Raw genomic sequence first — 26,728 nt, 5'->3', positions numbered from 1 at the left:
GCTGCCTTACTTGAGCATATGTGTCCAGGTCCTTGGGCTTGTCTATGACCCCTTGTCAAGTCCAATCTGCCTTCTGCCAGTTTTGGGGCTATGGAAGGGGTCTCCAACCGCACCCATGTCATTCCAGCCTCCACGGCCAACATGCTTCTCAACATTTTCGTCGCCACGTGGGACTGGTGGCCAGTGGTCAGGTCAATCCAAAACCTCCCCAGCAGGCGCTGCCTCCAAGCCTCTTTAGTCTGCCCTCAGACCATCACAGGCACCCAGTGGGAGGCAGGATACGCCATCACCTCCCCCACTGGCGGTTCGTAACGTAAGACCGTTGGGTACTACATATTGTCCATAGGGGCTACTCCCTCCCATTTGTGACACCCCCTCCACCCATTCGCGAATGACTGACAGAGGACCATCTCTCCTTGCTCTGTCAAGAAGTGCAGGCTCTCTTGGCCAAGGGAGCCAGAGAGAGGGTGCCGGCCTCAGAAGTAGGTCGTGGTTGCTATTCCCAGTACTTTCTGGTAAGGATAAAGCCTTTGTCCTATCCTAGATCTGCACCTTCTCAACCTCTGCTTGAAGAAGGAGAAACTCAAAATACTCATGCTTGCCTGAGTTTTGTCTGCCTTGGATCGAGGAGAGTGGATGGTAGTTTTGGCCTTACAGGATGCTTATTTCCACATCTCCGCCCTGCTGACCCATAGACGCTATCTGCAGTTCATGATGGGCCCAAGCACTTTCAATTCGCTGTGCTCCCCTTGGCCCTTATCAGCGCCACTTGGGTGTTCACCAAGGTGATGGCAGTGGTGGCAGCTCAACTGCAGAGGTATGGGATTTGTCTTCCCCCTACCTCAACGACTGGTTGTTGAAGGTGGGCTTGCCACAGGCAGTCTTCTTCCACCTTCAGACTACATTGAACCTCCTGCATGCTTCTGGGTTCATTATCAACATGCCAAAGTTTCACCTGACTGTCTCTCAGACACTCCCTTCTATTGTAGCCGTTCTGGACATGGTGCAGTCTCCGGCCTGTCCTCCCGAATGGGTAGTCCGGGATATTCAGGCTATGATACAGATGTATCAGCCCCTATCCTAGGTATCGGTGAGACTGACTGACACTGAGGGGCCTCATGGCCTCCTGCATCCTACTGGTAACACATGCCCGCTGGCATATGCTGGTTCTGCAGTGGGCCCTAAAGGCCCAGTGAGCGCAGCATCAGGGGAATCTCCCTGACATGGTCCAGATCTTGGAATGAACTGCAAAGGACCTGCAGTGGTGGCTAACGGACCACGATTGGGTCAATGGCAGACACCTCTCCAGCCAGAATTGACTGTAGTGAGAGATGCGTCACTCTGGGCTGGGATGGCCATCTGGGTGAGGTGAAGATCAGAGGACTCTGGAATCCAAGCTTCACATACACCTGTTGGAGCTTTGGGCAATCCACTTGGCGTTGAAAACCTTTTTGTTTTTTTCGATAAGTAAGGCTGGTGATGGTGCTCACGGACACCACCATTGCCATGTGGTACTACAACAAACTGGGCAGGAGGTTCTATGCCTCTGAACAAGGCTGGAATGTCGGGGCATTTCCTTGTTGGTTCAACACCTGGCGGACTCTCTGAATGCCAGGGTGGACTAACTCAGGTAAAGATACATAGCGGATCACTAATGGCGTCTTCACCTGGAGGTGGTACTTGGTCTCTTTCAGCAATGGGTTCACCACTGCAGAGAATGTGCAATATCAGCAGTTCTTTGCACTGGAATTTTCAAGGCGGCTCTCACTTGGAGACTCTTTTCGTCTCTAGTGGAGCTCCGTCCAGTACACCTTTCCGCCAATACTACTCCTGCCTAGAGTTCTCGAGAAGATCAGGAATGACTGGGCACAAGTCATTCTTGTGGCTCTGGATTGCGCACAGAGAGTTTGGTATGAGCTGTTGAGCATGACCACCGGTCCTCCGGTCAGGCTGCCTCTTCAGGAGGATTTTCTGTCGCAGCAACAGGGCAGGGTCCTGCACCCAAATCTGTCCCGCTTTCGACTTTCCTCCAGAAGTCTGTGATGTTATTATGGCAGCCAGGCATTCATCCACCAAAACGGTATATGCCTGCTGTTGAGAAAATCTTGTATAATGGTGTACATTCCACAATGTCAACACCTCCATCTGCACCACTCACACAGGGATCTGCTTTGGGAACAGTTGAGGGTTACCTAACTGCCATCTCTGCTCTTTTGCTGTTGCCAGACCAACCTTCTCTTTTTAAGTCACCTGTTGTGCTGCAACATATATTTTCACCTAAGCCCTTAGTCATATGTCAGTGGGACCTCAACCTGGTCCTTACCTTTCTCATGTGTGGACCATTCGAGCCTCTACACAATTGTCCTCTTAGGCTGCTGACTATCAAAACGGCCTTTTTAGTGACTATAACATCGGCCAGGAGTGTCAGCGAACTACAGTCACTCTCTGCGCATCCTCCTTATACCACCTTTTACCCATACAAACTGGTCCTCCGGACACATGCCTGCTTCCTCCCAAAGGTTGTCACTTCTTTCCATGTAGGCCAGAACATCACCCTGAACATCACCCTCCCTGCCTACCTTCTTTGCTCCACCTCGTCCCTCCAAAAAAGAGGAGAGACTCCAACACCTAGACTCAAAAAGAGCGTTGTCATTCTACCTTGACCGCACAAGAGTTCGGTTGGACGATCAACTCTTCATGGGATATTTAAGAGAAAACAAAGGGAAAGCTGTATAAAAGAACCATCTCCTGTGCATTAAGATCTTCTATGCATTGGCCAAGAACCAGCCCCCTGAAGGCTTGCTTGCTCACTGCAATAGAGCCACGATCGCGACCACTGTATTAGCGCGGGGCATTCCTATTCTGAACATATGTCATAATGTTAATGTTAATGTTAGCGTGTATTTGTAGAGCGCTCGTACGCCGGGTTGGCTTCATAGCGCTGGCAGACATCTTGACAAGGCAGCAGAAGCTAAACCTGAGTGAACAGCCAGGTTTTTAGGAGTTTCCTAAATGGAAGAAGATCAGTGCACGTGCGAAGCTCAAGAGGGAGGGAATTCCACAACTTGGGTGCAAGAGTGGCAAACCTGCGGCCTCCAAGACGGGCCCTCTTGAAGTTCGGACTAGTAAGAAACGAGAGGTGAGAGGATCTTAAGTCACGAGTGGGGGAGTACCGGAGTATAATGTTGTTGATAAATTCCGGACTGGTACCGTGTAGAGCTTTGAAAATAAGGCAGCCGGTTTTGAAAACACAGCGACGTGACACCGGAAGCCAGTGTAATTTCCTCAGCAGAGGAGAGGCAGGTTGCTATTTAGGTTGGTGGTAGATCAAACGGGCAGCCTGATTTTGGACCAACTGAAGGCGTTTGAACAAATAATGGGGCATTCCCAGGTAGACTGAGTTGGAATAGTCTAAGTGAGAAAGCACAGTAGAGATCATAGCTTGGACCAAGGCTTCATGAGTAAGAAAGCGATGAATTTTCCTAATTTTCCGCAGTTGGTAAAAGCACTTGGACACCACTGCTCCAACCTGGGCTTTTAAGGATAGACCACTATCCAGAAGTACCCCCAGAGTCTTGGCGGAGCTAGAGGGGATGGGAGGTGGACCGAGTACAGGAGGCCAATATCGGGGGCCCCAGTGTTTAAAGCTGTCCCCGGTAAGGACCACTTCCGTTTTTCCTGGGTTTAGTTTCAGGTGATTCAGATCCATCCAAGTTTGGATGAACAACATAGTCTCCTGGAACTCCGTGACGGAGTCATTAGACCCGTCAACCCTGAGAAGGAGCTGCAGGTCATCAGCATAGTTGAGAACCAGTACCTTTCTCTTTTTCAAAGATTTAATCAGAGGGGACATATAGATGTTAAACCAGTGAGGGGAAAGGGCCGAGCCCTGAGGCACCCCACAAGTAGTGGTGTGAAAGTCAGAAGAGAATTGGCCGAGGCGCACTGTTTGAGAGCGGTCCCTCAGAAAAGAGGAAATCCAGTGGGCCGCTGTACCTGAGACTCCAATCCCCCCGACACGGTCGGCCAAGATGTTATGGTCGACCGTGTCAAAGGCCGCAGACAGGTCCAGCAGGACCAAAGCACGAGGACACCCTTTATCTGCGAAATCCCGTAGACTATCCATGGCTGACAGGATCACAGCTTCGGTAGAATGTGCGGGACGAAAACCTGCCTGATGGGAGTCCAGATGTTTATACATCTCTAAAAAATTGGAGAGGCATTTAGCTACGTAACTCTCCAAGACTTTGGCCAAAAAAGGTAACAGAGATATAGGACGATAATTGGCGAGGAGTGCCGGATCGGCACCCAGCTTTTTCAAGAGGGGGACCACTGTGGCTTTTTAAAAGCTAGAGGAACTATGCCAGATGTAATGGATTTGTTCAATAAGGCAAGGGCCGGGCCAGGATGGATCGCAAGGCACTCTTTCAAAATATGGGGTGGGCAACAGTCCACGGGGGCACCTGACTTGATATCCATTAAAAGAGACTGAAAGGTCTCTTCACTGATCGGAGGGAAACTATTGAGGGTGTTATTGTTACACAACTGAACCGGAGCATTCTGCTGAGGGGGATGAGAAGGTATACTGCTTTTTATTAGGATTATCTTATCAATAAATTAATCATTCAGGGAGTCACATAATTCCTGGGAAGGCGCGGCCTTTCTTAGTGTGCGTTCAGGATTGGAGAGTTCATCTATAACCGAAAATATCATTTTAGAGTTATGATTAGACTTTAGGATACGGTCAGAAAAAAAGATAGTTTTAGCTGTCAAAATGTTTTTCCTGTAGTCTTTATGCGCCATAATATACTGGGATCTTTTTTCAGGGGAGTATTGTTGGCTCCATTCTCTCTCCAATTGACGCACAATCAATTTCTGAGCTTTAAGATCATCCGAAAACCATCTGTTGGTTTCCGTCCGACGCAGTAATTTGACTCTCTTAACAGGAGCGCGTTTATCACTAGCCTCAGTAAGCCACCTATATACCTTATTTTCCAGACTATTAACATCAGAATGATGTAGAACTGGAATCGAGTCTGCTAATGTATTATAAAATTCTTCTTTTTTAATAAGGTTCCATTTCCTGACCATGCCACCTCCCTGTGCTTTAATTATCGGAGGGGCAGATCTTATGATTTGAAATTTCAGTAGATGGTGATCGGACCAGATACATGGTAACACAGAAGGGATGGTTATGTTTAAATTGGTATCCCAGATTTGGTCCAAGATTCGGCCCTTGGCATGAGTTGGAGATGGGACATACTGAGATAAATTGAGGTTTTTAAGTAAGTCAGACATCTCTGCAGAATGCGGTCCTTCATTAGCATCTCCATACCAGTAATTAAAGTCTCCGATCAGGAGAACCCTGGCATGTTCAGTAACTAGCGTAGCTATCTGTTCACTAAGAGCCAGTGGGATGGAAGGCATCGGTTTAGGTGGTCTATACAATAGGACACAGGCCAAGGAATCATTAGCTGATTCCAGCTTAATCACTATGTTATCCGTGTCTGCAAGAGGTAGACAAGTCAGAGAGCAGAAAGTGAGGTCAGAGTGGATAATGGCAGCCACACCACCACCTGACTTGCCTGGGCCTCTATTGGCCGATATGATGTAGTAGTCAGGGGGGGGTGCTGCCAGTATATCCGGGGCAGAATCATCGGTGAGCCATGTCTCGGTCAAAAGCAGGACGTCAGGTTTGTCCATAATCAGGAGAGAAAAGATATCCAGCTGATGTTTCACCCAAAGAACGAGTGTTAAGGTAATAAAATGGCAAAGGAACGGCTCTGTGCGTAGTCTGAGTAAGGGAGTACAGATTACAGGGCGTGGTAGGCAGAAGCTCCGGAAAACTATTACGTGCAATGAATACATTGTTAGCAATTAGGATAGAAGAGACCTTACTAGCAAATTGGCCGTACATGTTATGCATCGCCTTCAATGTCTCAGGTGGATAAGTTATAGTCCGACCGGAGTGGCTGGCCCCTGGGTCCGGAGGGGCGCAGACGGGCTTGCCTTTAGCGCGCCTTCGGCGCGCCTGCTGCGCGTGCGCAAAGACATCCACAATTTATCCCCCCCGTCGTGAGTGCGTCTGCAACGCTGTCCGGGCCCTCACCCAATATGGCTGCCAAGTTAACGTAGGCGTCTGCCTCCGTCTCTGCCTCCGTCTCCAGAACACCGCGACGAGCGATGCAGGATCCGACAGTGAGGCAGGACAGCGAATGGTGCGTGAGGTAAGCCCCGGTGATGTCATAAGCGACATGGGCATCCCTGCACATGTCCACAAATCATTACAGCCTTGACAGTCCAGTCTGTCATGATGGGCATTTCACCTATTCGGTCCTACGGGATTGTTTTATTAAATAGGATTCACAGACCCTCCTCTGGGGAGGTATTGCTTGGGTATCTATTCTAAGGTAAGGAATCTGCAGCTTGAAGTCTCTACCAGATTACTTACCTTAGGTAACGCCTTATCTGTTAGAGAGACTGTCTAACCACAGATTCCTTACCAACTCTCCCATCCTTCCCTCTCCGTGAACCAGGAAACAGCCTTAATAACAAAGTTTGAAAAACGACTGACCTGAACAACGAATCCTAAACAACTACCAATCTGTTAACCACGACATCCTTAACAACGACTCACATGAACCACGACTTCCCTAAACCACGAAGATAACGACCTCGTGACTGGCCAATAAATGGCACTATTGTAATTACAATGAAAAGCCTTTCCAGACTTATGGCCGTTCAGTGAACTATCTTCCTAAACTGTTTGTTTCTTGCCAGCTTGCAAGTAGCCTCAGGTCTGCCTACAGGTTCCTATTGTCGACCTAGCCAATTTGATGAAGGAGATATGGTGCTCGGGGCTCCTATCTATGGAAGTCATTAGCGATACATCTGAGACACAAAATGGCCACCTGAAATTCAAAATATGTCTAAAGACTCACCTATCCTCCCAGGCACTTGGATACGCATATCCTCTTCCCAGAAGCACTATCCAATAGGGTACGAGATAAAAGGAACTCTGAGGACACTGAAAGTTGGTAGTAACCCGTTGGGGGTGCGTGGCTTGACAGGCAAACATGGTGGCTGTTATCTTGCTGCTCCTGCACTGGGATCCCATAATCCGCACCATCTGCTGTGCTGAAGGGCCTTGCGGGAACATCAGCACTGATTTGGAGCAGTGTTGCCCCCGGGGGAGAGATCTGAGGCCGGGGCGGTTGTGCACCATGAGCTTACGAGGCCCCTGAGTGCAGCCTACCTCACTTTAGACTGGGTGCTGCCACCGCTAGGCCGGAAATTGAGACTTGACCATCTGCTGTAGACACTGACGGGCTTGGAGTGAAAGGCAATTGAAGGTGTCAGCGGAGACCGAGTATTCACTGTGCCTTTTCTCTCCCTCCCTGGCCGAGAGGATTCTGAGCCGGGTTGCTGGAAAACGCATCTAACACTACGTGGCCATCGAGCCGCATCAGAGGCTGAGCCCCAGGTGAGTTGCGATGAAGCCCTAACTAACATGAGGAGTGCTGAAATATCAGAAGTGGTTGCCTGCACTAACCTGCCCTCAGAAGATAGTGGTGTAATCGGGTAATGAGCAATTTAAATATTTTTCATGGTTTAGGAACTCGTTGATAACAATGTAGTGGTTTGGGATTACTTGTTGTTTAGCCTTCGTGGTTAAGGAATTCGTGGTTTAGGCAGTAGTTGTTTAATCATGTATCCCTGTGAACCAGTTTAGGTGTAAGGTACACCCCCTTTCAGGGCCTTAGACTTTTCCACACTAGTGGTCAGTTCTCATCGTGGTTCTGCACTCCTAGCATGGAAAGTCGCGAAAGTAACTGACATCAGCACGCTGTGGTGGCCCTTATGTAGGTACTGCACAATTTACTTCCGGCGCCTATACTGAGCTGAAGGACGTCACCTACCAACGTGCAATGGTACAGCTCTTCCGGATCCAGTCTGATGCCTGGGGATATTCAAAGGTAAGAATCTGCGGCTAGATAGACCCTCTATCAGATAAGGCATTCTCAAAGGTAAGTAACTTGTTCAATACAGCTTGAAGGTAAAAATGTACGCATAATGGGTCCTCCTTGTTTGTTTTGGGATATTTGCCTTTACAAAAACCGACTTTGTAGCATTGGAAGGCTTAGTCTTTTGTATATATCAACAGGTTATTTGCAAATTGACCAAGCCTTTGGATCCAAGCATAGCAATTTAAAAAAACTATTTTTATTATTTTTTCCCCATCTTCCATTGTGGTATCCGTTGATCCCAGACAAAGCCACATTTCCACATAAAAATGTTGTTGTGCCACCCATTACACAGTGCAAGAAATATGCATTGCAATAAACAAATTTGGGAGGACATAAAAGTACAGGCAGAGTATCTCCCAGTCAAAGGGAGAATGCAGCAGGGTAAGACATTACATCTGCATTTCACTGTGCAACCACCTGGAGGAATCCTTTACATATAAATGCATACAGACCTGGCGCTGTAGAAAGAAAATAGTGCTTGGTGGGTGGCATGAACAGTGTCTCTGATTTGGCCTCGGTAGCATCATGGAGCTATTCACTCCTGGCGTTGTTCTGCAGCCATCTCACACATGCCCTGCCTTGATCCAAGGGCTTGTGTCACCTTTGTATGGATAGTGCAGTGTTCCTCATCAGTTCTACTAAAGTGCACTTTGAAGAAGGCTCTGTCCCTCCTCCTGTGCTCTAAATCCCACTCACTTGACACAGGCAAAGTATCCTTAATAGTAGCTTAGTTCGAGCAAATAACTCCCTAGGCAGAGCTGCATGACCATGCGGACCCATGATCTTGGAGTTTAGACAAGCACTTCCTCCTGAAGATGTTTTACTTTTTTGATTTATTATTAAATTAGCCTGCTTCTGCCTTTTAACAGATCTTCCAGTACAAATATTAAAATGATTTACATTTAACCTGTTGGTATATATGAAAAGCAAAAATGTGTTCTTAAGCTTTATGTTCGAGGCATATGAGCTGCAGATCACACACTTAGGATAGTAGATCGCCATCTGGTGTTGGGCTCGGATGCTTGCAGGTTGTTGTTGTCTTCGGAAGAAGTCTTTGGTCACGAGATAGGTGACTCCTCCCTTGGACGACAGTGCGCATGGGCATCAACTCCATCGTTAGATTGTTTTTTTCCGCCATTTGTTTCGGATGCAACTTTTCCGCTCTGGTTGGAAATATCAATTCCAAGCTTTTCGAAGCGCAAAACTTCACACAAAACATCGAAGCACCTTCATTCTCGACATCGATTTCATCGGCTCGATTCCGGACGTCGACGCGGGCCGCTGGGCTTATCCACGCCGTGAGGCCTACGGCTCATGGAAAGGACGCCTTTCAAAAAATGCCCCCAGTGTGGAGCAAAATTTCTGCACAGTGACCACCACAAAGTCTGCAACCTCTGCCTATCACCTCAACACGACGAGTCCAGCTGTCCAGCCTGTGCATCCTTTCGATCCAAAAAGAACATTTGAGATCGAAGGGCTCGAAGACACATCATGGCACAGAGAACAGCTCCGGAACCAGAGGACATCTTTGATGAAGGCCCTGATGTCCCAGAAGAAGATTCAGAAGACCTGCAAATAATTTCCGACTCAGACGACCCCATCACTCCTGGGCAACGTGTAAGTACTACTGCCCCTGCCCCAACCCCAACAAAACCAAAGGCATTGGTCAAGACTTCGCCTGCTAGCCCCAGTCGAGACCGAAAACATCCTTCAGAAGCCCCGCCTCCGGGCTCGGCTCCGAAGAAACATAAGCCTTCCGGTAGCTCGGCACCGAGCAAACTGCATGTCATTGTCCAACCGGCACCCTCGGCACCGAAGACAAAAGACCACTCGGCACTGGAATCGGCTCCAACGCCTTCGGCCCCGAAAACACCAAGGCCAGTAGATAAACCGGCACCGAAGGTTCCCAAGCCTACAGATACAACTTCGGCTCCGAAACCGACATCGGCACCGAAACCATCATTGGTACCGAAACCAACGGCTAAGGACTCTCATACGCCCCCTAAAGCCAAACAATCCACCGATCAACCAAAACCTCGATCGGAACCGAAAAAATCGGCACCAAAGACTGTTCCTGAAGAACAAGAACTTTTTCATCCAGATCCATCGACCCAAGGCAGAAAAAGATTTATATCAATCCCAAGACTGGACATGTCACCGCGGTGCCATTTAGAAAATGGAAACTGGACACACCACCTGTTCCAGTTCCTGTAAACAGGAAGGACTCTGCAACATCGCCTATGCCTCCTTCCTCTCCTATACTGCCTGCACCACCCTTACCTATACCCTCCCCATCATATACACCACCTCCACAGGATGATGAGGATGACCTAGGGGGTGGGGGTGACCCTAATGATCCGTTCACGGATCCAGACACCTCACCACTGGATGATTGGGCGTTCCCTCTACCAGACATGCCTGACCCTCAGCCATATCCCTCCAAACCATCGCCTCCAGACGATCACCTGGGGTTTGGCCAATTATTAAATAGAGCGGCACTTTACCACGGCGTCACAATGCACTCAGACGCACCAGAGGAAGACTTCCTATTAGACACTTTCGAACAATCTCAAAAGTCCGTACAAATTCTGCCCATGATTAAAGGAGTCATAAAACATGCCCCCGAAGTATTTAAAGACCCAGTCTGTGCCAGGGTTCTCAACCCAAGAATAGAAAAGAAATATAGGCCTGCCCCTGAAGATCCTAATTACATCAAAGGGCAACTCCCTTTGGATTCTTTGGTCGTTTCCAATGCTAGGAAACGCGCCAACTCCCAAACCACAGGAGATACACCACCCCGGACAAAGAATCCAAACTGTTAGAAGCTTCTGGCAAAAGAGTAGCAGCACAAGCCGCTAATCATTGGCGTATTGCCAACACCCAAGCCCTACTAGCACGCTATGACAGGGCCCACTATGACCAATTAGAGACTCTCTTACAATATCTGCCAGACCAATATAAAACCCAGGCAAATGACCTTGTCCAGGAGGGAAAACTTATTTCAAATGCAGCAATTAAATGTGCGCTTGACGCCGCAGACACCGCCTCTAGAGCAATTAACACAAGTGTTCTCCTTCGACATGCCTGGCTACTCATTTCAGGCTTTAAGCCAGAGGTACAAACTACCATACTCAGTCAGCCATTCAATCAGGAACAGCTCTTTGGGCCAGCAGTAGACACTGCCCTTGAAAAAATGAAGGACACCGAGACTGCTAAATCCATGGGGGCATTACAGTCTCCCCAACCACGTGGCTCTTTTCGGCACTCCTTCTATAGAGGAGCCTCCAAAAATATGGGAGCGGACACCTCCTCTACATTCAAATCCGCTACACAAACATCCCCCAGTAGAAGATATTTTAGAGGCGGATACAGAGGAAACCAGAACAAGGGGCGAGGTCGAGGTAATAACAACACTCGTACCTCCCCTGCTACAAAACAGTGACTTTCCTCCACTCCCCCCAGACCATTCCACTCCAGTCGGGGGAAGACTAAAACAGTTCCTACCTGTCTGGAACTCCATTACAACAGACAAGTGGGTAAGACAAATTATCCAGTATGGTTACTTCCTGGAACTCACAACTACCCCCTCCCCCCCCCCACACATACCGCCCAAACAGCGTTCCATGTCACCAGACCATCTTACGTTCCTCAAACAAGAGGTTCTCTCATTGTTTCAAAAACACGCAATAGAACCAGTTCCCTTAGAACATCAGGGTACAGGGGTATACTCACTCTACTTCCTAATCCCCAAAAAGGACGGGACTCTAAGACCAATACTCGACCTCAGACCCCTAAATCTGTATATCAACTCAGGTCATTTCCAACGCTTCAACAAGTGCTCCCACTACTGCAACAAGGCGATTTTCTTGCCACACTAGATCTCAAGGACGCCTACTTCCACACTCCCATACATCCTGCCCACAGGAAGTATCTAAGGTTTGTGGTGGACGGACAACACTACCAGTTTATAGTCCTTCCATTCGGGGAAACAACCGCACCCAGAGTATTCACCAAATGCCTGGATGTAGTAGCAGCACTAATAAAAGCTAAGTCATTCAACAAATGTGTTCTACACACTCACCAAACCATCCAAATCTTACACAACTTGGGTTTCACCATAAACTAACCCAATTCTCATCTCCCGCCCTCTCACATACACCTTTTACCGTGTTGTCTGCTTTTTCTCCAGTGTATCCGTTGGATAGTCTGAAAATCCTCAGAGGTCTCAAATCTGGGTCCCCGGTTGATGCCTGTCCGGCTCGACTCCTTGCAGCAGTTGCGAATAACATCTATTTGGAGGTTAATCACATTGTTAACCTCTCTCTTCAGACTATGGTGGTTCCCCAAGTCTGGAAAGAGGCCAAGATTTTGCCGCTACTCAAAAAACCTATCTTGGATCCGCGCGATCCCGTTAACTATCGTCCTATTTCCCGCCTGCCAGCGATGGCTAAAATTTGTGAGAAGGCGGTGCTCAATCAATTGTCTAATTTTGTGGAGGCTGAGGGTCTTCTACACCCATCACAATCTGGGTTCCGGTCGGGCCATTGCACGGAGACAGTTCTTGTCGAGGTCGTGGAGGCCATCCGGACTTGCCTTGACACAGGGGGTAGAGCCGCCTTGATTCTATTGGATCTCTCGGCGGCCTTTGACACGGTCCCACACGATCTTTTGCTGTCCCGCCTTGCTGAGATCGGTGTCTCAGGGGCCGTGTGGGGTTGGCTTAAGTCTTTCCTTGAGGATAGGGTCGAGCAGATCTGGCTCCCGCCTTGTCATTCCTCCCCTCGCCCGGTCACTACGGGTGTCCCGCAGGGCTCTTCCCTGAGCCCTCTGCTTTTCAACATTTATGTCACGCCTCTGATTCATCTGGCTGAAGCACTGGGCGCCAAGGTAATGGCTTACGCTGACGACACTCAGCTGCTTTTTACCTGGGATAAGGCTGTCAGCTCAGCGCTGGGTGCGCAGCTTAAGTGTAATGAGCAAAAATCGGAAATTTTGCTCTTTGGCTCTTTTCCCTCGGATTTCCGGTCTCAGCTTTGGCCTCTGGAGCTCTCCCTCCCCTCGTCTGAGGGTCGGCCCTCTAAGAACCTGGGCGTTTGGTTTGAGGAGAGTCTGCTGTTTGCCACCCAGGTTAAGAAAACTGCTGGCTGCAAAACGTTGAGAAAGTTCTTTCCTCTCCTTCCGCAGGCAGCCAGAGTTACAGTTACCTGCGCGCTGATTCTTTCCCGGCTTGATTATGCCAACTCCCTCTACATCGGCTCGCCTGGATACCTCATCAAGAAATTGCAGACAGTCCAGAACACCGCTGCCAGACTGCTACTGGGCCTTTCCTCTAGGATGAGTGTTTCTTCTCATCTGATTGCCCTCCATTGGCTTCCAGTAGCGGCCAGAATCAAATACAAAGCGTTGGTTCTGGCTCACCGTGCCCTTCATGGCCATGGTCCTCTCTACCTCCAGAAACGTTTTTCTTTTTACGCCTCTGCACGGGCCTTGCGCTCGACCTCTCTGGGCTTAGCCCTGGTTCCCAGATTCAGACTTCAGAGGATGGGAGGTTGTTCTCTGGCGGTCAGAGCTAGCAAGGCCTAGAATGCCCTCCCCCCTGCTCTTCGTCTCACTCAGGAGCTTGCTGCCTTTAAAAGGAAGCTGAAAACATTTCTCGCTTGTTTGATATCTTTTGTCTGTCTCAGGTTTCGCGCCGGGATACTCGTGAGTAGCCGAGCGCGTTATAAATGGAATATAACATAACATAACATACTTCAGTATCTAGGAGCCACCATAAACACCTCCACAGCCCTAGCATATCCCAGCCCAGCCAGGATAGCCAATATACAAGCTCTTATCACAAAATTCCAAATCCAACACACTCTTCCAGCAAGAGTGTTCATGCAATTCATAGGCATGATGGCGTCATGCATCTTCATTGTGCCTTATGCAAGACTTCAAATGCGTCCCTTGCAAGAATGTCTAGCACGTCAGTGGAACCAGGCTCACAAACAACTTCCAGATCTGGTGTTGGTGGACAGCCGCACACATCGCTCTCTGAAATGGTGGAACATAACAAACCTGTCCAAAGGGCGGCCGTTCCTAGAGCCTCTTCCACAGATAGTGCTGACATACCACTCAGGGCAAATGGACCACTCAACAGGAAGTGCTCCATATCAATTACCTGGAACTGCTAGCAGTGTACCTAGCACTATAATCGTTCCAACTACATCTCCAGAACAAAACTGTCCTCATCCGGACAGACATACAAAAACAAGGAGGCACACATTCTCTCCAGCTGTCCTAGCTCGCACAGAACATTTGTAGATGGGCCATTCCCCAGAAAATATACCTACTTGCAGAACACCTTCCAGGGGTTCACAATCAAATTGCCGATCTGTTGAGTCGACAAACTCAACAGATCCATGAATGGGAACTACATCCCCAAGTCCTACTGCCCTTTTTCCAACAATGGGGCCAACCAGACATAGATCTGTTCGCCACACATGAAAACGCAAAATGCCCAACCTTCGCCGCCAGGTTTCCCCACCCGGAGTCAAAGGGCAATGCGATATGGATGAACTGGTCAGGCAGATTTGCGTACGCTTTTCCGCCTCTCCCACTCATTCCATTAGTGGTACGCAAGCTCAGGCAACAGTCTCTCAAACTGATCCTAGTAGCTCCCACATGGGCACGCCAGCCGTGGTTCCCAACACTACTGGAACTCTCCCTAGTTCCACACCAAAAACTGCATCTCTCCCCGTCCTTATTAACCCAGAACCATGGAGAAATCAGACACTCAGATCCAGGTCAACTGAATCTGGCGATCTGGCTCCTGAAGTCCTAGAATTCGGTTACCTCAACCTGCCACCAGACTGCATGAATATTATAAGAGAGGCCAGAAGACCTACCACTAGAGCCTGCTATGCTGCAAAAGGGAAAAGATTTGCCGTTTACTGCACTAACAATCATATAAACCCACTGGATGCATCCATCCAGGACATCATTTGCTACTTACTGCACTTGCAAAGATGTAATTTGGCATACTCATCCATACGTCTCCACCTAGCAGCATTAGCAGCCTACTTACAAAATAGACAACACTTGTCACTCTTTAGAGTACCTGCGATCAAAGCCTTCATGGAAGGACTGAAAGGATTATTCCTCCCAGATTGCCACCCTCTCCAGTGTAGAATCTAAACATTGTTCTTATAAGACTCATGGGACCCCCATTTGAACCTCTGCATAAATGCGAACTACAGTTCTTCACATGGAAAGTGGCTTTCCTTATCGCTATCACATCCCTCAGAATGGTAAGTGAGATCCAGGCTTTAACCATACAAGAACCATTCTTACAATTACACCGTAACAAAGTGGTTCTTAGAACAAATCTGAAATTCCTTTCAAAAGTCATATCTCCGTTCCATCTTAACCAATCAGTAGAGTTACCAGTGTTGTTCCCAAAATCCAGACTCGGTAGCTGAAAGAGCTCTTCATACCTTAGACGTTAAAAGAGCCCTTCTTTACTACATTGACAGAACCAAATCATTCCGCAAAACAAAAAAATTGTTTGTTGCTTTCTCTCCACCACATAAAGGCAACCCCATTTCCAAGTCTGGGATAGCTAGGTGGATAGTTAAATGTATCCAAATATGCTACCACAAGGCTAAACGCACACTAACGGTTCCCCCTAGAGCGCATTCCACACGCAAAATAGGGGCTTCCATGGCATTCTTAGGAAACATTCCCTTAGAAGATATTTGTAAGGCAGCCACATGGTCTACAAGACACACCTTCACTAAACACTATTGTGTTGACGTGCAAGCAAAGCAATAAGCTTCTGTGGGTCAGGCTGTCCTTAAAACTTTATTTCAAACTGCTGCAACCGATACAGGTGACCACCGCTAGGGGAGATACTGCTATATAGTCAATCCTAAGTGTGTGATCTGCCGCTCATATGCCTCGAACGGAATATGCTACTTACCAGTATGCATCTGTTCTTGGCATGTAGAGCTGCAGAGCCACACATGCCAACCCACCTCCCCGGGACCTGTATCTGTTCCAGCATTGTCTTACTTGGACATCACACATGGACATCTCTCAATTTTCTACAAACTCCATCATTTCCCATCATGGCGAAAAACAATCTAACGATGGAGTTAGATTGGGAGGAGTCACCTATCTTGTGAACAAAGACTTCTCCAGAAGACAACAACAACCTGCAAGCATCCGAGCCCAACACCAGATGGCGAACTTCTATCCTAAGTGTGTGGCTCTGCAGCTCTACATGCCAAGAACAGATGCATACTGGTAAGTAGCATATTACTTTCTAGATTCCCATAACACGGGCAACAGATTCCTCATCAGGCGTTGTTTTTGCTTTCATATTAGGCATTGTTATTTTTCTAACTATTGAGTGTACGGCGTTACTGGAGAGTCTTAAAAATAGTGGGTCACATGAGCTCTGGTTGAATGCTTGTTTGTATAAGAATCTATCTCTTCAATATCACTTAAAAGAAATAGAATATGAAAAGTTAAATATTGTATGGTACATGAAGCCATGAGTTTTAAGCTACTGAGCCAAGCTTCCATGGTGCCTAATTTGTGCTATTTTCTTGCTTTTGTCCCCTTAATAGTTGAACCTGCATCTGTGTATCCTGTGTTTGTGTTGCCCTGGTTGTACACCTCTTAATCCATCGGTCTAATCGTTCTCTAACACTCTTTTTTTCTTACAAAGATTATTTTTGTGAAAAACGTCCTATAGATGTTATATAGATTTTTTAAATACAGTGTAACTGCAAAACTATAAATTCAGACAGAATAGCCATGATGGGGAACTCTCCTTCCTGATATGGTCGGTTGTAACCTCCTCCCTCCATCCCCCCACCGCCCTACTCCTCTCCTCTTCCACTGCCTCCCACTTTCACACCCAGGGTCCCCTCTCTCCCACGATACCCACACATGTGTACACAAGCGAGGTGTTACTTGACTACTCCTGCCAATTTGCACTTTGGGGATTTAAACATATACTTTTTGCTTTTCATATGTGCTCCCTTGTTCTTCTGTTCATGAAAACATTTAACAATTAAAGTATTTTAATAATGCGTTTCACAAAGGCATTTCTGTTAGTCATGCCCTCAAATGATATAGTTCCAGTGTAGAAACATATCATTTATTGACTTATTTCAAATTACAGGCCATTGCAACAGAAGGGAAATATTGGAAAAGAAGAATTGAAATAGTTATCAGGGAATATCATAAATGGAGAACATATTTCAAGAAAAGGGTATGTTTTTTACTTGGCCATTTGTGAATGTTTAAATGATGTAACATTTGATAATATATTCAATATTTAAAGAAATAATTATGTGTGACGTATGACTTTGGCTTATGTCAATTATAATTTGAACTGTAATATATATATTTATAGACATACCTGCAAACCTCAAAAGATTGCCTGCAAGCATTTAGATCTCACTGTCCTGCTGTTGGTGTCGGTCAAAACGTTGGTCATTTTGTGTGTAAGGTGTTTGAACTGCTCCTAATTGTTTTTGTGATGGGGCCCTTTTCTCTGACGTTTCAAAGTATTTTGTTTAAGAATCTGAAAAGAAATCAAATATATTTTGTTGTCCTGCTGTCCCTTTTTCCCAATTGCTTGGGAAAGGCTCCAGCTACAAGCAGAACCTACAAGACTTCTCCACAAGATAGTTTTAAAAATCTTTTGCCCAGTTTAGGTATGAGTGCATACTGATCATATTCCCTACTTGGGTATACCTAGCTGTTCACACCCAGTTTTCTTTTTTTCTTTTTTCTGTCTTCAAGCATAACACAGGGAATAGCTTTTCTGCGATATTTACCTTTTGTATAGATGTGCTATTTGTATAGCACAGCCTAGTCCAAAAGCAGCAGAGGTCTGTATCTGTCAAAGCCAAAGGTGCATTCAACAAGGGAATGAAGATGTAGCTGGAACCTGGGAGTAGACTTACTACATCTTAATGTTGCGCTCGTTTAAGAGGTGCGTTGTCAGGTCTTTCCTAAATTGGAGCATGTTGAGGCAGTCTTGATGGATAGAGGGATGTTTTTGCAAATCCTAGATTTATACCTAGAAAAGGTTGGTTGTTTTGTTTTTCCTTTGTTGCACGTTTTGCCTTCTGTCTGATGGTGTCATGGTGGCAGGTGTTCCGGAAGCCACTGCGGATGGTGAACTTGTTAGCCAGATATGCTGGGTTGCCAGCAAGACGAGCTAATGGGGTTGCATCATAATGGGAGTAATCTGGTCATATTTCTTAAGCCATGAATGGAATGTGCTGCAGCATGTAGGATTTCCTTAATGGGAATATTGTGGAGTCTGAAAACTAAAATTTTATAAGGAAAGGTCCAGGACTGGAAAACTTGTTTCCTAAGCCATGTATTGTAGTATCACTCAACTGATGAGTACTGCCAAATTTCTCAGGTCCATCCGTGACTAGCTGCTACAGTCCAGAATTTTTCTCTGCAAGTAGGATGCCCTTAAAGGAAACTGAGTGGATTCTGGGAGGCAATAGATCAGGGCATTGTTTTCAATGGGCCCATTGCTGGGGGTGGGTCCTAGACAACATCTTTATGTCAGGCGAGGCGGTTCAGGACCTTCATTGGAGAATGAAGGATTCCATCCTGACTTGCAGTAAGCCATTCTCCCTAGCCCATCCAGAGCATACATTGTTGGCGGATGTGTCCACTCTTGGCTTCAGAGGTCAACTACATGAGGTGGAGATCAGAGGCCTCTTGTATCTACTGGAACAGAGGCCCCTCATCAATCTTCTGGAGCTACCTTTCTGTCTTCAATCAATGGAAACCGTGTGCAACATCTGACTGATAACATGACCACCATATTGTACTGCAGCAAATAGTGTGGTGGTGATCATTTGTGCTATGTATCGAGATGCTGAGACTCTTGCACTAGCTAGACCTTCATGGAATTGTCCTAACTGTCAGCCCAGCCAGTAAGGCGGCCTGAAAGGCCAGGACGAATAAGCTTAGCATAAACCATCTAGCTGTCCATGAGTAGCTTCTGCAAGTGGAGGTGTTAAAGGTGTATTACACAGTAGGACGTGCCTTTGGTAGATATTTTTGCCACCTCCAAGAGTGCTCCTTGTCGAGCTTTTTGCACTCTAGAGTTCCTGCTTCAAGGTTCCCTGGGAGATGGGTTTTGCCTGCCATGAGATTCCAGTTTCCTATGTGCATTTCTGCCTCTCCTGCCCCTGGTTGTAAAGAAGGTCGGGGCTGGGCTCTATTAATCCTGCTAGCCCCCAGACTGGGCTCTTACGGTCTGGTACGCAAATCTGCAGACTATGGTTGTCTGCCCCCTGCTGTGTCTACCTCTTCCAGAGGACCTCCTGTCTCCCAAACATGCCAGGGTTCAACATCCAAACCTCCCTAACCTACACCTCCATTGCATGGAGATTGAGCAGAACAAACTGAGCGGATACGATCTGCCTGACAAATTGATGGATGTTATACTGGCTGCTCGCTGTTCATCCACAAAGTCAACCTATTCTGGAGGTCAGGCAACATTTGTGGCCAGGTGCCATTAAAGTCTGGACAATCCGCTGCAGCCTGAACTTTCTGAAGTTATGTTTGTCCTGCCTTTGGCCCAGCAAGGCCCATCTCACTTTCACCTTGATGAACCTGTTATCCTACGCACTTTTCCCCACATCCTTCTTCACCGGCGGAGAAATCTCTCCACTCATTGAATGTCAAAAGGTGCCTTAAATTGTATTTGCAAGGAACCAAGCAGTTACACAGAACGGATCAACTGCTAGTACCTTATGGCCCTCTGAGATTGGGTTCTGCTGTCACAAAAAGAACTATTGCACGATGGATTGTTGCTACTATTCAACTCTGTCATACTAAGGCGGGAAAACCGCTTATGAGAAAGGCAAAGGCTCATTCTACGAGAGCCGTTCCTTCTTCTGCTGCTCTTTTCCATGGAGTGCCAATGGATAAGATTTGCCGTGCCGCTACATGGAAGAGTGCTCATACTTTCACGCACCATTAAGGCCTGAATATGGCAACTTACAGCGAGACAGAGGTGGGACAGGCGGTTCTACGTCATCTAGTTCAATAAGGTAAACCTCTATTCCTAGAAGTTTTTTTCCTTCATTGATGTGTTTTTACCATTATAACGTTATGGTATCTTATTTTGCTTTCGCATGTTAGTGTTGATATGCTAGTGATTACATATGTTAATTACAATGTAGTGATTGATTCACCAAGTGACAGCTTACAACGTAAAGATTGTTTATTCTCTTCAATGATTTCAAGGAATAATTAGAATGTCATTTATTGAATGGTTGAGAGTCTTATGGTGGTTTTAAATAATTGTATATACATAGCGAGATATACCAGCTTTAATTTGAAAAGCTTAATGTGAAAAGCTTAGAATAGGCCAAGGTAAAGAAGTTACATAATTCTATTCATTGTATGGCCCATACAGGGCTTGATGAAGTCGTAAATTGCAGTATAAATGTATGTAATATAATCATGAATTGAGAATGTAATGTATATTGCCGCTTTACAAAGATTCGAACACCATGTTAAGATGGCGGAATCCAATGTGATTGAAACTTTGGTCCCTTGTCTATGTTCATTGGTGAAATGCATGTTCAAATATTGGTGGTTTTGTCGCGCCCTGATTAACATCTAGGAAGGCGTTAGCCGAAACGCAGTGCACGAGTCCGATTAAAACAACGGAACTCACCCCTGCGAGTGCACGAGTCCGATTAAAACAACGGAACTCACCCCTGCGAGTGCTTTCTTCATTTCTGGGTACGATTACCCTTTGGAAGTTTTGAGCTTGGGTACACATGCGGGATATATATATATATCAAACAAAACACAGTCCTGTTTCAGAAGCACATCGAACCCACCAGTCGTGTGTGTATATATATATATATATATATATATATATAGCGAAGCAAATCCCGGGTTGTCACCAAACCTACACGGCGCTCAAACACAGGTACGGACCACTTGAGGGACCCAGTGAAAACTGCTGTGCTTTATTTAAAATCCATGAATACAGCAACCAGTCAGTCCTGGCCAGTGCCTCAGCATGACTCGTTTCGACCGATAAAAACAAATGTTACAGGGACGTTCTAGTTAGGCTCAGATTTCACTTGTACAAAACCAGTGAAATGTAGCAGTTCTAGTTACCTGAGCAAACTATAACTTACACCCCTGCAATGCACTGCTTATGACTCATGACATGATCAGTGACATCACTGATGACATTGTCCACAGAACCACTCCCACACCCCCATACAACCTCTTGTATGCCTACTCCCACACAGCCACTCACATACCTATTAGCAGACCCATACCAGTACTCACTCTTCCATAGAGGCACTCATACAGCACTCACACAACCATTCACTCACCCAAACATCCACTCATACAACCAGTCACTCACACTTACAGCCACTCACATAGCCAAACACTCACCCCTAGAGCTACTCACACACCCACTTACACCAAATAACAAAAAGGCACTTCCCTGGACCAACCTCTACTTTTATGCCAAATTTGGTGTAATGCCGTTCAGCAGTTCGGGCAGTAGCCGTATCTAAAAGACCTATGGGAATTAACATGGAAGAAATGCATTTTGACACCCCCTTCTTCTTGGACCCACCTTGAGGCTTCATCTCTAAATTTTCAAGACAGCAGCTGAAGTGAGCGGCACACTAGTTTTGAACATTTTCTGAGGATTCGTCAAACGATGCCAAAGTTATTGGCAAATGAATAAAATATTTTCCTTCGGAAACTAGTGCCTAACTACCTACTGGAGACGGATCTATATATGTATATATTTTAGAGTAAGATATTTCAGTTCCTAAGTAGAACGCCACGTTAATCTTTTTTTTTTTTTGTGAATGTGTGTGCGTTTTTTTTGTTTTTTTTTAACATAAAGTAAGATGTCCATCACCGTGCAACACCCACAGGAGCCCAACTTCCCCACCACTCATCTGCCTTTGTCTATGCGCGCAACCCCCTTTTTTATTAAATATATAAATATAAAAGGTAGACCTATTGCCTTTATCAGGAGGTGAGCACATCAGCATATATAAAGCAGATCTATTTAGTTTGTCAAAAGTCACTAATAAGTATAATCAAATGTATATTTTATAAATGCACACATTGCAAGGAGTATTAGTGATTATCACAAAATGTTTTTTTTTACATTTTTCAGGGCATTAAGTGCAGCCATACATAGAACCAACCATAACGTGTCCGAGCGCTCCTGCTGAGGATCATATAACTCCAGCTCTTAGTGCTTTGAAAATAATGGTATGCTCTTCTGGGGTCACAGATTTAATGGTCCAGGAGACTTACTGTGTTTTTCTGTTGTTTTTTAAAAATGTTGTTGGAGGCTGCTGTGCTCCCTGAACCCCCTGCGACATTTAAAAAAAAAAAGGTTGGTTGTGCCTGTAGGAGGCTGGCTTAGTATATGGTGCACACTTATGTAAGTGTAACACCCTGCACTAATCCAGACAACCCTTGTGGTGTATTTAGATACCCCAGGAACCAGGATACCTACACCAGGGAAGCAGAGTGCATTGGTGCGAAGTGACGTTGGAAACCGCCTTAGACCACAATGGAGGACTTCAGTGAAGATGCCGCCGACGAAGAAGGCGAAAGAGTCCGGTGGAACCCAAAGGTGGATTCAAGATGAGAGGTACCAGCAAGCAGAGGGGACATTCTATGCCACTCAGGAGTGAACAGGAGGCACGGGAGACGAATGCCCACCGATGTTGGGGATGCAGGAGAGTTGATGGTGCCCTTGAAGTTGCAGCTGTACGGAACAGGCGTCGCTGTGGAAGACCAAGAGCTGTTCACAAGCTGTCCCACGTTGGATGTCAAGAGCCATGGGGTCAGTGTCTGGCAGGGGCACCAACAAGCCTTGGCCGCAGCAACCAGCGTAATAGTCTAAAAAGGTGCAGTGTCAGGACTAGCAATGTCCAAGTGACTCACCATGAGCAGATAAGTCAGAGCAGGCCCTGAGCAAGCAGGAAAGCCCACTGAAGCCAAAGAAGACCCTCAAGAGGATCCATGGGCTGAAGCCACAGGAGTTGCAAGAGGATCTCGAGCTGGTAGTTCCATGTCTTGAGTGTGATGTGACCTCCATTCTGTTACAAGAGGTATGAGTGTTATTCTCCAAAGGTGGTATTGAGAGGGTCTTGGACTCAGAACAACAAGATGGCTGTTAAATATGCTATGTCCTTGTGCCAAAGAAGGGCAAAGGGTCTCAGGCCTGTTTTGGACCTTCAACCTCTGAATGTCTTCCTGCAGAAGTACAAGTTCAAAATGCTCACGCTGGCCCAGAACCTCCCTGCTCTGGGCACAGTCAACTGGATGGTGTCTTTGAACCTGCAAGATGCAAATTTTCATATACCCGTTCTGCAGCCCCACAGACGTTCTTTGCGGTTCAAGGTAGGCCTGGAGCAATCCAACCAGAAATCCTTTCATTAAAAAGATCCCAAACGCCACAAGATTAAGTCCTCCTTCCCTTGAAATTACTCCAGTTCTCTGGAGAAATCTTCAGTTTGGCACCTTTCCCTGACTCCAGCCTCAATTTTATCTTCCTAGCCTGTCCCAGTAGTGGAGAAGTTAGGCCCAGAGTTTTTGGACCAGAATGCCGACCCTCCAGCAGGTGGTGGTCTACAAGCATGCCATGATCCATTTGGACTCCCTCTGCTGCACCACTGAGCATTCTGACTGGTCCTCTGCTGAACCTCCTGCCCGATCGACTTTTGTGTCATCACCTGTCTTACATATTCAGCACCAGACTCAAGACTGTTGGAGGCTCTGAGCTTATTGTTGAGTATGGACTCAGTAGACAGTTTGGTGGTGGAAGGAAAATAAATGCTCATTAAAGCACTTCCTTATTCATAAGAAATTAGGAACTCTGACACCAACTATAGTTAGCGGGAAATTCAATACATAAATGAGAACTTTGCATTCCGAGATAACTTTAAATGATGTCAAGGATGCCTAGCTCTTTTTTTTGACTAGCTCTACATCCCAATTGCATCTAGCACACTGGCTGTATCTGAGGCTGGTTGTACCAGTTCTCCCTCCTGAAGAAAGTGAAAGTGTTTCTCTAAAACTGACGTCTGAGCAACAATGCAAGCAGTAATCCTCTCACACCCAAATGGAGGCAATACCCTGCTCTATAGTCCATCCAATGGTATAGGACCCCATAAAAGACATCCTTTACACAGCAGCTTGTCTCTTCCAGAACCTCGAGATGTTCATCCATAACACCTAACCCAGAAGTCACTAAATTGACTCTTCAGATCATTTTCAAGATCATCTACGTCACATAAAGGGTCACCAGAAATGGCACCCCAGGACACTTGAATACTACTACTACAAAAAAAAAACAGAACACTGACCCTATCCATCTATGCCGTACTGGCCCTACTTTCCTGAGGTTCAGAAATTATCCCAAACTCTCATTTTCGGATAACACGGCATCTCAACAGCATAGGTTTCACCACTCTCAAATATTATTCCTCTTTGCAAACATCCCTGAACTGCTTTGAGGGCTCATGCTCAGTACTGTGTTGCTCTGTTTGTTGTGAATGGTAAACATTATCAGTTCACAGTCCCATTTAAACCTCTTTCTCTGACGTCCAGTGTTCTCCTTTGAATAATCTCTGTTCAACTATTCCTTCACATTTAGCACCTATGGAACCTGTTTATAAACTGCAGTTGTCCAACTCCTTTAAAGAAACCCTTAGCTCTCTCTTTTTCTCTCAGCGTTCTATTTGTCTCTAGTGGTTTTTGGCCTTCCCTGGCAAGTGCACATTTTGTTTAAACACATACACACTCTCTCCTACTGCAGAGAAATAAAGGGACAGGCAGTAAGTAACTAAACTAAGTGGTATTGGTAAAGAAGCGGTTTCTTGTGTTTGCTTGGATAGAAACTGAAAGAATAAAATATTATAAAAATAGAGTACCGCGCTCCAAAACCACCGTGGGTGCAGCACCCGCAGACACACAATAATAAGCTGTGTACATTGATCATTTAACAACGTGTGTGACTAAGTGCAAAAATACAACTGAAGCAGCATCATGCAGTAACTAATCATGTCTTCTGCTCCGACCCGACCCAGCCCTTCCCTCCCGTTCCGAACCCCCTCCATCCCCGCCCTGCCCACGCTCCTCTGCTGTCCCGTCCCGATCGCCTGCTAAAGAAATCAAATGAAGGAGCAGCTCACCAAACTTTTTTTTCCCTCAATATTTTATACTTTTAGTAAGCAGGCAGCATGTTGCCTGTGCTGCGCTGCTTATCAAAAGAATAAAATATTGAAAAAGTACAGTTTGGTGAGCCGCACCTTTGTTTAGAGTGGGGTGAGACGGGGCTTGCAGAGAGCCCAAAAGGAGTTTGGTGAGTGGCACCGTGGAAAAGAAAGGCGCGGCTCGTTAAACTTTATTTTTTCAATACTTTATGCTTTTAGTAAGCAGCACAGCATGGTGTATGTGCCGCGCTGCTTATTAAAAACATAAAATATAATGGTGCTCCGATACTTGAAAAATGACACAGATTTTTCAAACTCCAAGAGTCGGAAAGCCGACACAGCACAGCGGAGACGAAGCATGCAGGCAGGCAGCACTTACCTCCGGCGGGCGCACTGGGCTCTCCGGAGCAGCCTCGGGGCATGAATGGTTCAGGGCACATTCGCACACAAAACATGCAGAACAAAAGGGAAGGCTGGCTAGCGAGTTAAAAAACTTGGGGACGCGTTTATTCACGGTAGTGTCGCAGGTTTCAATTCTGGCGAAGCCAACCCACATAACAATCGGCACAAGTTCCAAGCGGCGTGCGTGTCCTTGATTTCTGTGCGTACATATCGGCCCATGATCCAAGCGTATTGTATAATTAAAATAAGTTAAACGCTACACAATAGTTATGACAAAGCCACATAACAGTTATCGTCCCAAAAACATTAACGCTACACCATAGTTACGACAAAGCGACAGTTATCGTCAAAAAAAATTTGCTAAACGTAACCCAATAGTAAACGCACAGCCTTCACGCAAGTGCCGACAGTCATTATAAAACCCACCGTGTCATGCCGCCAGTAAAAAGATCCAGTCCGGGTGGGCGGGGCCAAAAGAGGAAAGGGTGTTAACCAGAAGGGACTAAAAAGCCTCAGTTACAATCAGAGCACACCATTTAGCATAATAATGACGCAAAATGATGCACACCAATAGAAATTATGGGCTGAAACAAAACTCGACTTCTGAAAGTAGATTAATTCCAAGAAGCCCTCGCAGAGCGAGCAGCGCATGCACGCTGCAACGCCAGGCAAGACCTAAAAAGGAGACTATGGGGCATATGCATCAACCAAACTAATACCGATTCCTTAATAGCGAAAAATAAGGAATCGCCATTAAGGAATCGGTAATTGGCATGCATCAACAGATTCGGTAAAATTTAGCGATTCCTTAAAAATCGCTAAATTTACCGATTCCTTAATAGCGGGGCACGCAAACGGCCCCACTAGCAAATAGCGAGTTCGGTAATACCGATTTGGCTAATAGCGAGTTCGGTAATACCGAATTAGCAATTACCGAATCGGTAATAGCGAAATCGCAAATTGCCGCGTCGCACCGGGAACAGGCTGATGACATCACCAACCAGGAAATACTGCTGCCCCACCCACATAGCCTCGACA

At 46.4% G+C, this 26,728-nt stretch overlaps 1 protein-coding gene across 1 annotated transcript in view; it reads left to right on the top strand.

Moving 5' to 3' along the window:
• MLXIP (MLX interacting protein) overlaps positions 1-26,728 on the top strand; it is a 2,063,149-nt gene that overhangs the window by 533,950 nt on the left and 1,502,471 nt on the right. Inside the window, exon 4 of the mRNA XM_085634535.1 lies at positions 17,203-17,292. Coding sequence (XP_085490661.1) covers positions 17,203-17,292 — 90 coding nt within the window. The remainder of the gene's footprint in view (positions 1-17,202; positions 17,293-26,728) is intronic.

The sequence above is a fragment of the Triturus cristatus genome, chromosome 11 (assembly GCF_964204655.1).
Source record: "Triturus cristatus chromosome 11, aTriCri1.1, whole genome shotgun sequence".
In the NCBI taxonomy this organism is placed as follows: Eukaryota; Metazoa; Chordata; class Amphibia; order Caudata; family Salamandridae; genus Triturus; species Triturus cristatus.
The sequence above is the reverse complement of the archived record's forward strand: the minus strand, read 5'-3'. Positions and strand labels throughout refer to the sequence as shown.